This window comes from Myotis yumanensis, unplaced genomic scaffold (genome assembly GCF_028538775.1).
Source record: "Myotis yumanensis isolate MYYU_CA2020_CCGP unplaced genomic scaffold, mMyoYum1.0.hap1 SCAF_16, whole genome shotgun sequence".
NCBI classification, from domain to species: Eukaryota; Metazoa; Chordata; class Mammalia; order Chiroptera; family Vespertilionidae; genus Myotis; species Myotis yumanensis.
Window position 1 is genome coordinate 13,715,931 of NW_027223767.1, and position 11,104 is coordinate 13,727,034.

Genomic DNA, 11,104 nt, shown 5'->3' on the forward strand with positions numbered 1-11,104 from the left:
CTAGGACCCCACCTTTAAGGACACAGCAGTGTTTGTCGCAGGCCCTGCATTCTGACCATCTGTGATCCTGGGCAAGGCATGGACCTCTCGGGTCACCAGTTCCCTCCTCAGTGACTCCACATGGTCTCCACCTTCCTCGTGTGGTGTGAATGTGTGCCTCCCCGTAAGTGTGGGTGTCAGTAGTGACTCCATAGAAGCCGGCAAAGGGATCCAACACGACCTCCATGATTTGGTTCTAAAAGTCAGTGCCTGGCCCGGCCAGAGTGGTTGAGCATCATCCTGTGCACTGAAGGATTTCTGATCATTTCATGGTCAGGGCACCTACCTAGGTTGTGGATTTGATCCCTAGTTGGGGTGCATACAGGAGGCAACCAATTGATACTCCTCTCTCACATTGATGTTTCTCTCTCTATCGTCAATTTTTTGAAAAAAAAATTAATTTAATAATTTAAAAGCAAATCCATTTCATTTATTTTTGGAATCTTTATTGTTGAAAGTGTTACATATGTTCCCCTTTTTCCCCATTGACAACTTCTATTCGATCTCTACCCCCCACCCCAGGCCTTCACCACCCTATTGTCTGTGTCCCTGGGTTATGCATATATGCATACAAGTTCTTAGGTTGCTCTCTTCCCACCCTGAAAAGATTTAAAAGCTGGTGCTTACCCACTTGCTCACTCTGATCTGTTTCTCTCTCTCTCTCTTTCTCTCTCTCTCTCTCTCTCTCTCTCTCTCTCTCTCTCTCTCTCTTGAGGAATAAGCCTCTGTGCTGTGAGTTGCTATCTGGAGAGAACCACATGGCCTAGCACTGAATGAGACCAACAGATAGAAAGTCAGGCCTTCCATCCAAACTGAATCCCAAAGACCCACCTTCCCTGAGTGAGCTCAGACCCTCAGTGACAGATCCTGCCTCAGGTGAAACCACAGAAGTCCCAGCTGAGCCCTGCGGGATTCCTCGTCACAGACGTGTGAGCTAATAAGTGTGTGTTGGTTAAGTCTCTAGTGTGGGGTAACTCTCAGCAATAGGTCACTAGCACAGTCGTCCCACACCAGGCCCTGGGCCTGCCCTCCTATCTCCCTCGTTTTCTCCTCCCAGTTCCCTCCAGCCCCCGCCCCTCATTTCTAACACCTTCTGCCTCCAGTTTGGAGGATGGCTGTGAAACTTAGAAAGCACCCTGCAAAGTAGAGCCAAACTGAAAAGTGTAATTTGAAATAAGAAACAGCTTCTGTTGAGAGCACAGTTCTGAGCTTCCAAGGTAAGGAGACGCTCCACGCAAGGCAGGCGGCTGCCCCTCCAGGCCCATTGCTAGTGCGCGCAAGTGCACTGCCGTCACCATGGGCCTCTAAGGTAGACCTGCCCCCTGATTCCCAGACCTCATTTAATTTCACTGGCCTTCATCGGCTGCCATTGTGAAATCAGGATGAAGAGGGCAGACAAGTACTTATTCATCTTTCTGGTTTAGGAATCGCATCCTAAAGAGCCTGTGCAATGTCCCCGCGATGGGCTCACGTTCTCAGTGCTTATGGCCCTCAGGGTCAGCGGTAGGTCTCATCAGACTCCATTCAAATTTCCTTTCTCTCCGTGTCAACCTACAGGGCTGATCTCCTTGAGAGCAGGGACCCTGGTGTGGTCCACAGTGAACACCCATTTGCCCTGAGTCAGTGTAGCTTGTGCCATGGCGGGTGCCGTACAAGGCTGCAGTCCATCCTCACCAGGTGGTTCAGAGCACTGAGGAGGATTGATGTAAAGGGAGAAGCCAGGCTGTCTCCACAACCTTGTTCAGCCTTCGGGCATCAGAAAGAGTGGCTGCTGGGCTCTGGTGAGACAGAAGAGCCTCAGGAAAAGCCCAGCTGAACCAGAGCCTAGGGTCTGAGGGCAGAGAGAGGCTCTGACCCCAGAGATTTGGAAGCGGTGCCTGTGGAGGAGATGTGTGTGGACCCCGGGCCCTGGGACATTCCCTGTCCCCTCTTCAGTGCTGTGGGCCAACAGAGGAGATGCTCAGAATGCTGTTCAGTGCGCATGGAGCAGGGTGGACTTTAAGTGCAGGTGCAGGTGGCAGTCAGGGTTCAGGAACTGCCTGCTGCTGGTTAAACCCTACAGCATTCTGCAACGTGGACGCCAGGGGGCGCTTAGGACCAGGCTTTGTCCATGTGCTGGTGGGAGATGAAGTTAAATGAAATGTGGGTTCCCAGGGGCAGCCCTGACATAAAGGGTCCCAGCCCCAGTGCTCATCGGTCAATTTCCCCTAAAGTCCCATTGTCCTGGGCCTCAGGAACGTCACATCCTTAGAGCAGATGGCTCCTGAGAGACTAATTCTTCCCAAACTATGACTCATAGTAACACAGCGGAGGCCCAGAAGAAACAGACTTGCCCAAGGCTCTGAAGGATTGTAGAGTTAAATTTTATAGAATCTAAATTAAATTTATGTTTAAGAGTATTTCATTACATTTTCTTTAATTAGTCTGTATGTTACTGAATAGTATAAGAAAAATACAGCAAACTTATAAACATGTATATGATAAACACAAATATTTTAAAACTTCATATAAAGGAGGGGAGGGAGCCCTCTCTGTCCAGGCAGCGGACACACGCTGTGGCCCAGGATCTAGGACCTCAGGTTCTGAAGGAGCTGAGGCGAGTTTCTCAAATGCTGCAGGTGGTTCCACATCTGGGAGCTCAGTGACAGCTGTGCCTGGAGCCTGCTCTGGCTCAGGAGAGGGCACCAGAGTTGGCGGTTCCTCTTTAGGTGTTTCTGGGTCTTGGTCTGGAGCTGCTTCTGTAGATCCAGGAAAAGAACATGTTACCACCATGACTGCCTGTTGTGTGCCTTCCAAGGAAGGAACCTCCCATCTCCATCCCTGAAGTCCCAGTTCAAGACCCCACCCCAGGACGTCCTCCTACTGCAGGCCCTGGGCACTGACCTGAGCGGCTCTGTGCTCCTGCCTAAGCCCAGCCTCTGGGAGCTCTTCTCTGTGTGGGCAGCCACATCCCCACCCCACTCACACACACCACCCAATCCACATGCACAGCTCTCTCCTTCCATTTTTGGGAGGAGAAGCCCTCAGACCACTACCCTCTTGCAGAAATCTTGCAGACCCAGGGTGTTGTCACCTTCTCCAAGTCACAGTCCCCATACTCCCCTTAAGGCTGTGATCCAAAGCCCATTCACTTTTTCTGCTGGTCTAGAGATCCACTTTCTGCTTCACAATACGTGTAGGTCAGGGATACTTTGAGGAAGAAGTCACGTCGACTGTGATGTCGACGCTACCTGCCTGGGCAGCCCAGTGTGACTGAATCACTCCTGACTAGAAGGAAGTGCTGGAGTGAAGCCTTGGGGCAGCGCATTGCTGAATGAATGAGCCCAAACCACCCCCATCTCAGATAGCTGCGTGAGCCTGGGGTCCCCCTGCTCACCCCTAGAATTTCTAATCTGGCTTCACCCAGGACAGGGACCCCTAATGGAATCTCCAACATCTTTATCAAAAGAGAAAATAGCTTAGCCTAAGGCATGAGAATCACAAATAAGGCAGGAGCTTGGTTAAGGAGAAGAGAAAATGGCCAATAGGAACAACCACAGCCCCTCCAGCACACCTCTCCTGTGTCCAGGTTCCCAGCGGGCCTTTTCCCAGGGGGACCCTCCCAATAACCCCATGAGGATGGGCCTAGGCTCTCCCCATGTTCAGAGAAACAAACACTCAGAGAGGTGCAGTGACCTGAAGACTCACAGCAAGCAGGGGGCTGAGTGACCACTGTGCTGTGGAGGGGCAGGGCTCACCTGGTGCGTGGTTGGTCCCACACACATTGGTTAGTCCCGAATGTTCTGTATTAACACAGAAGGGTGGGTGGGACCAAGGTGGGGAAGCTGCCTAGGAAGCTAGTCACCAAGGATATGACCAGTTTATCTAATCCATGTTCCTGGGCAGTCTGCAAGGTACAGACTGTCAAGGAGGGTCAAGTTTATTTGGAATCCAGAGTGAGTGGTGCTGGGGCCACTTGGCTGGTTGGCAGCTGAGGCCCAGGGCTAGACTGACAGGCCTCCATGATGGCTCAGGATGTCCCCATTGGGAGGCCAGCCCTTGGCCTCTGGCCACCCAGCTCTGATTCTGGGCACAGGGTGGAGCCAGCTCCCTGGCAAAGAGAGTCCTGGCTCCAGGAAGGGCAGGTGGAGAAGGTGAGGACAGTTCTCCCTGGGTGGGTCAGGGTCCAGAAAAACAGACTTGCTCAAAGCTCTGAGGGTTTATACGGTTAAATTTTATAGAATCTAAATTAAGTTAATATTTGGGAGTATTTCAGTAAATGTTTTCAACAGTACACTGTATGTTATTAAATATCATAAAAGTATAGTAAAATTATAAGTATATGTAACATGAAGAGAAAACTTCTAACACTGCATCTAAATAGGGTGCGGGGGGTGGGGGGGGAGGGCGCCCTCTCTGCCGTGGCTGCTGACACGCGCTGTGGCCCGGGATCTGGCACCACAGGCCTCGCATGAACTGGGGTGAGTTGCTCCAATGCTGCCGGTGGTTCTTCTGCTTCTTGAAGTTCAGTGAAAGCTGGGCCTGGATCCGGCTCTGGTTCTGGAGAGGCCACTAGGGTGGCGTTGCCGCTTGAAGGTTTTCCTGATGTTGCTCTGGAGCTGGTTCTGTAGATGCAAGAAGAGGACATGTTACCACCCTCACTGCCTTTTGTGTGCCTTCCAAAGGCACACTCACCCACACCACCCCCAGAGGCCTCCTCCTGCTCCTGTCTCGGCCTCAGTGGGCTCAGGTGCTCCCGCTGTGAATGGAGGCACTGGGCCTGCTTTGGCAGGTGGGAGACTGGAACGTTGAGCTCTATGGAAGCCGACAGCATCATCAGGCTGGGAAATTCTGGCGGTGCTGGTCCAGCCCGATGCCCGGGATGCAGGAGATTGCCCTGGGGAGAGAAATAAGTTGAAAGCAGAGTCTGAGGCCTGGCCTTTCCTTCTACACGGCCCTCCCAGAGCACCACTCAGAGAGCCTGGGGCCCTGTGCCCGCTGCTCCTGCCCATCCAGAAGCGAGACCTACTCCTGTCCACCTTCAGCCTGGCAGTCCTGGCAGAGAGTGCGCAGTAACCCAGGAGGGGCTGGGAGAAAGCCCTCCTCACTGAGAGTCTGGGGCAATGAGGGAACCGCCTGTCCCCTTCCTCAGGGAACCTGACATGCTCTCTCAGTGTCCCTGTCCCCTCCCATACCTTCCCACCGAAATGTCAACTCCATGAGGACAGGGAGGGCTGGTGTCCACTCTGTTCATGTCACTCATTAGCACACAGTAGGTGCTCCAGGAATAGCTGACCAATGAGCAAACAAATGAACTCTGTCTCCATCCTTGGCTTCCCAGGGCCTTCCTATCACCTCAAACTTTGGCTCCTGCACCTACATGCTGCATAACTCTCTAGCTCCCCTGTGAGGTTCTTTGCCTCCCACTGAAACTCAACTCCCCCAGGGCTGGGTACACTTGCCAAGTTTGCCCTGAGGAGGTTCTACCACATTAGTGAGCATGATCCCTGATTAGGGCTGCAGGCAGACTTGGATTAGGATTGGACGGCTATGAATTTTCTGAGAGGCTGACTCTGCCACTGGGCTCCCACTGCTCTCCCAAACCACCCAAATCCACATGCACAGCTCTCTGACTGTTGTCCTTCTTCTAGGGGGAGCCCTCAGACCTCTGTCCTCTTGCAGAAATCCCACCATGTGTGGCATCCAGGGTTCTGCCAGAACCTTGAATTCACAGTTCCCATACTCCCCTCATGGCTCTGACCCAAAACCGACTCACGTTTTCTGCTGGAACACAGGTTCACCTTCCTCTTCACAATATGGGAAGATGCAGCCACAGGGAGAGGAGGCCCGGAGGATGTCACATCGGCTGTCCTGTGGACACTCCGAGCCTGTGCAGCCTAGTGTGACTGAATCGCTCCAGACTAGAGGGAAGCTCTACAGTACAGGCTTCGGGTTTGCTCTGTGCACTGGATTGTGGTCAGTGCCTAGAGACGTGTCTGTACCTGGAAGACTCAGATATATTGGATGAATGAATGAGCCCAAACCAGCCTCATTACAGATAGTTGGGTGACCCTGGGCCCCCCTGCTCACCCCTGGGGTTTCTGCTCTGGCTGCAACCAGGACAGGGACCCATAACAGAACCTCCAGTCACTTTATGACATGAGAAAAGAGCTTAACCCTGGGCCCGGAAAGAATCACATATGAGGAAGAGAAAGGAACAATTAGCACAACCACAGCCCCTGCTGCAGACCTATCCGCTGTCCGGGCACCCAGAGAAAGCTTTAGGGGAACACCCTACAGGTCCCAACAAAAACCCTATGAGGTTGCTCCTTGATTCACCTCATGTTCTTAGAAACAAACACTCAGAGGGATGCAGTGATCTGAGAGTTCACAGCCAGCAAGGGGCCAAATGACCACTGTGCTGTGGAGGGGCAGGTTGCTCACCTTGTAAATAGTTGGTACAACAGTTGGGTGGCAGCAAATGGTCTTTGATAACCTGAAGAGGTAGGGACGAAGGTGGGTGGCTGCCCAGCGAGGAGGGCACTGGTTTGTCCAGCCCGTGTGCCTGTGTGATCTGCACCATACAGCTCTTTCTATGTCGCCCTGTGAGACCGGAGTTCATTGGGAACCATAAGTGGATGGTGCTGGGGCCACTTGGTTGGTTGGCAGCTGGGGTCCAAGGCTGGGCTGGCTGGCCTCTGTGTCGTGCTGCAGATACTCCAATGGGAGCCCAGCCCTTTGCCTCTGTCCGCCCAGCTCTGAGTCTGGACACAAGCTGGTGCCAGCTCCCAGGGTTAAGCTGAGCCCTGGTTCCCAGGAAGGGCAGGTCTCCAAGGCCAGAACCCTTCTCACTGACAGTGCTGGGGATCCTGAGGCCAAAACACACCTTCCATGATGCTCCATCTCAACTATGATGTCCTGACCTCCCACCTGCCGGAGTGTTCTGGTTATTGAACAGACCATTTGGGGGTCCCAGTGAGGGCAACCACCTTAGGTTCCAGGCTGTGAGAGCATTGAAACTCAAAACAGTTTCTCTGTGTTTCCACCGTCTGTGTCTACAGTAAACTGAACTGTTGACAGAAAAGCAGCTGGGTCCTCCTGGGCTTGGCACAGGCAGGGTGAAGGGCAGGGGGAGGGGCGGGGCTAGAAGGTAGAATTGTTGTGTTCGAAGATGCAGACGGGGAAGTGCTTGACGTGGGAGGACCACTGGGCTGCCAGCTGGAAGAACGTCACGTCGTTCCACTCCACGCCGTCAATGAGGACCCGCTGCCTGTGCTCCTGGTTCTGGGCAGAGCAGACCAAGTGGCCAATGCCCTGGATGCACTGGCTTTTGGACTCCAAGTCTGTGCCCTTGTCTTTCTTGGACAAAGACATCACCTTCTTTTTCTTCTCCTCGGTGATCACAGTCATGGACATTGTGAGCGCGGCTGCAGCCTCGCCGCTGCTGGGCAGCCTGCTGACCTGGAGAGACTGGAAGGTGCCCCGGAGTGTGTTTTTGGTGGCAGGCAGGTCTCCCTTCTCCTCGTTCCTCTTCCTGTTTGTGGGCTGGGCTGCCTCCCAGTAATCCACCTGCAGCTCCATCAGCTCAGCACCCACACTCTGGCCGGCGGAGGACAGGCCCCCACTCACTGACGACAAGGAAATTAGCTTGTGTGTGGCCTCCCTGGCGGTGGACAGAAGCACATTGGAGCATGAGGGGACGGCTTCAGCTGAGTCTCCTGAAGTGGCTGAAATTGGCTCCACTCTTCCAACTTTCACTGCCCCCACAAAGGGAATGAACTTCTGTGAGGACAACTCGTACGGGCTCTTTGGCTTAGACATGAGCATGGCCTCTGCGATGGGCAGCTGGAGGACACAGTTGGCCCAAGTGAGGTACTCTCTGATTTTCAACACAATGTTCTGCACAGCATCCGGGGCCTCCAGGTGGTAGAACAGTTCCCACCAGGCCAGGTCCTGTAGGAGTTTGTGGTAGCGGCAATCCACGGAGCCCAGGTACCTGGCCAAGGGGTGGGAACCCAGCGGGATGACCAGGAAGCGCATGGAGTCCAGCCAGTCCAGGGCCTTGTGGGACAGCTGCTCCACAAAGGCCCGCAGCACGGTGCTGAAGTACTGCTGGTCCCCCGCCACCGCGATCTTCACTGGCATTGTGGCCTCGGTATTGCAGTTGCGGTATCTTTGTATCCAGGAGATGATGGAGCTGAAGGCCTCCTGGACATCCACCATGGAGCCGGTGCACATGACGGGCAGCGTGTGCTGCTGCAGGACGTCCGACAGGCACTGCCCCTGCCTGTCGGAGGTGTTGATGAGGATGATGTTCTTGGGCAGATAATCGTTGGAGATGAGGCTGTGGTTCAGTTGGTCGAACACAGTCTTCCTGGGGTCCTGCAGTTGGCTCTGTGGGACTGGACAGCGCTCCTTGACCAGGCTGTTGGCCGACTCATTCAGGGACCTGCTCCAGCCCCGGCGGGCAGGCTGCTTCCCCTTGGAGCTGGTGGAAGGGATGGCCAGAGACTCGGTCTTGGTGGCGCGCCTCTTAGTGAGCATGTCCTGGCCAGAGGTCCCTGCCTCCGGGCTGTCCCCAGGCTGTGCCAGCTGCGGCCCAGGGTTGGGCATGCTGTGGGCCACCCATTCGGAGTCACTGTCGCTTGACAGGCTTTCACAGTATAATCTGGGCCTGTGGGTCCTGAGGACTCTGTCGTCCTCCTCCATATCTGGGCTGGACAGGCTTTCAGAATATGTCATGGGCTCAGGCATGGGAGGGGTTGGGAGGCGGTCATCATCCTCCATGTCTGAGCCACTGTCGCCGGGGCACACCACGCTCTCAAACAGAAAGGCCAGGTCCTTGTCCACATCGGGGACTTGCTCCTCACACTCCTGCTCCGAGTCCAGGACCTCCACCGTCATTTGGTACCTGCCCAGCCACTCTGCGACTCTCTGCTGGTAGTTGTGTTGCCTGATGGTGGATCTCCTCCTTCCTATCGGCTTCTCCACGTCCAAGTCATCCTCGTCCTGGTCATTCCTGTGGGCGGCATTATAGCTGACCTTCAGATCAGAGAAGACGATCTCAGACTCTCTCTCAGAGAAGTTATCCGTGGCCTCCGCCCTGGTGCCGGCCGGCATGGCGTTGTCCAGATGGTCGACAGTCTGACTCGATAGGGACAAGATCCAGCTCTTGACCACCTCGGCGGTGCGTGGGGTGCTGTAGCCCATCAAATCAGAGACATTGCCACTGAACAGCTGACCGCCTGGGCCCTGGGTCTTCATGGGCATGTTGGCCGGCGGAGGAGGCTCCTTCTGCCTCCGGGCACTGTGTAAGCTCCTCGTCTCCATCTGCCAGCTGGAGTCTTCCAGTCCTTCAAAGTATTGTCTGGTCTTGGGCTTGGTGTTGCTGAGGATGCTGCTTTCGTCCTCTATGCCTGGGACACTGTTGCTGGGATTCTCAAGGATGTCAGAGAGAAGGTCCAGGTCCTCCTCCACCTCAGGGACATGCTCTGTAGGGTCCTGATCCGAGTCCAGGACCTCTTCTGACATGTTGGACCTGGGAAGCAGTGCCATGACTTTCTGTTTCAAGTTTTGTTGCAGGCATCGCTGCTGCTTCTTGGGCTGCTCCAGGTCAAAGTCAGCTTCCTCCAGGTCCTGCCTGTGTGTGAGATTGTAGCTGGCGTCCAGCTCAGTGAAGCTTTCAGATTTCCCCTCCATGTAGCTATCCATGGACTTGGCCTTGGGGCTGCCCTGCATGCTGCCATCCTCGTCGTCGATGGGCTGACTGGACAGGGAGGAGATCCAGATCTCAGCCACCGTGATGGAGGACCCCTGGATCCTGCTGCTGAGGCTCAGCACCTGACCACAGTCGGGGGGTCGCTGCATCACCTGGGCCATGTGGATGGCACCTGTGGCCAGTGTCTTGTAGCCCAGGATGGTCCTGGTGTTATTGCACTTCCTCTGCTGCAGCATGATCTGCAGCTTGTTGCCTCCTCTCTTGAGGAAGTGGGGGTACTCCAGGGAGAATGTCAGCGACAGGTCAGTCTCCACTGGTCTGCTGCTGGGCAGCACAATCTCCTGGGATCTCAAGATGCCCTTGGAGCCCTGCATCTGCACTGCTATCACCATGGAGATGAGCTCCTTCTCCAGCTCCTTCAAGACCACCAGCTTCTTTAAAGTGAAGGTGCACAATCTGGGCACGCTGCTAGGTCTGGAGCAGTCCACCTCCCAGGTAGAGAAGAAAGTCATGGGCACTGGCGTGTTGGGCACAGTGGGCGAGCGGGCCAGGCCCGCAGGTGGCGAGGAAGCTGCAGCTGCTTCCAGCGAACAGGTACTTGATGGTTTCTCCCCCTGTGGTGGGACAGAGGAGGGACATGATTGGCGACAAGAGGTGGGGCACAAGTGATCGAAGGAGAGAGTAAATGACAAATAGTCACACGCTCATCTGTGACTAGCACAGGTAAGGCCTGCATGGTGGCCTTCCAAACTCAGAGACCTAAATTAACCACACAGTTAGCCTGAAATGAAAACTTGTTACCTAAATGCAGTTTATGGTGTGTAGTCATGTGCTAGGCCAGTATCTTTCCTGACAAAAGACAATCTTTACCTTAACTGAGCCTGTCTGTTGTCTTTTGGCATCTGTGATAACATACCTTTGGAATGTTAAGGGAATTTCTCTTTTTCTCGTCACCTAGGAGCACAGGCACTGCTCTGTGCTCTGCAGAGACCACAAAGCTGCTCATTCCTATTGAGTTCATTGCTAAGTATCCTGTGAGCACCTGTATAAGAGAGGTATGTGTCTCTCATTTTACTTTTTATCTAATCCCAGAGATTTCCCTGCTTTGCTTTCTCCTGCCTCCCTAAGCAATGGATTTCATGTGACCCACATACATCTCCACTTTTGATTGTATGTGTAAATGCAGGTGCAATACTGCCATTCTTGGAGCACTACCTCAATACAGTGAGATTTTGTTTTCCGACCACTGTTGACAGTTGGGCTCCAATAAACTCACAAAAATTCTGCACAGGGTTGAATGCTGCCTACATTGATATTTACTTGGCTTACTGTGGCAAAGGTCACACAGGAACGCCCTGCAGACCCAGA

At 54.0% G+C, this 11,104-nt stretch overlaps 1 protein-coding gene across 1 annotated transcript; it reads right to left on the reverse strand.

Annotated features, from left to right (window-relative positions):
• Window positions 1-7,161: 7,161 nt before the first annotated feature.
• On the reverse strand, window positions 7,162-10,257 carry LOC138994855 (phosphofurin acidic cluster sorting protein 2-like). The gene is made up of 2 exons (XM_070395055.1): window positions 9,257-10,257; window positions 7,162-8,671 (listed from the first exon to the last, which is right to left on the reverse strand). The coding sequence occupies exons 1-2, from the start codon at window positions 10,246-10,248 to the stop codon at window positions 7,162-7,164; spliced, it is 2,502 nt and encodes an 833-aa protein (XP_070251156.1). The 5' UTR covers window positions 10,249-10,257.
• Window positions 10,258-11,104: the final 847 nt, after the last annotated feature.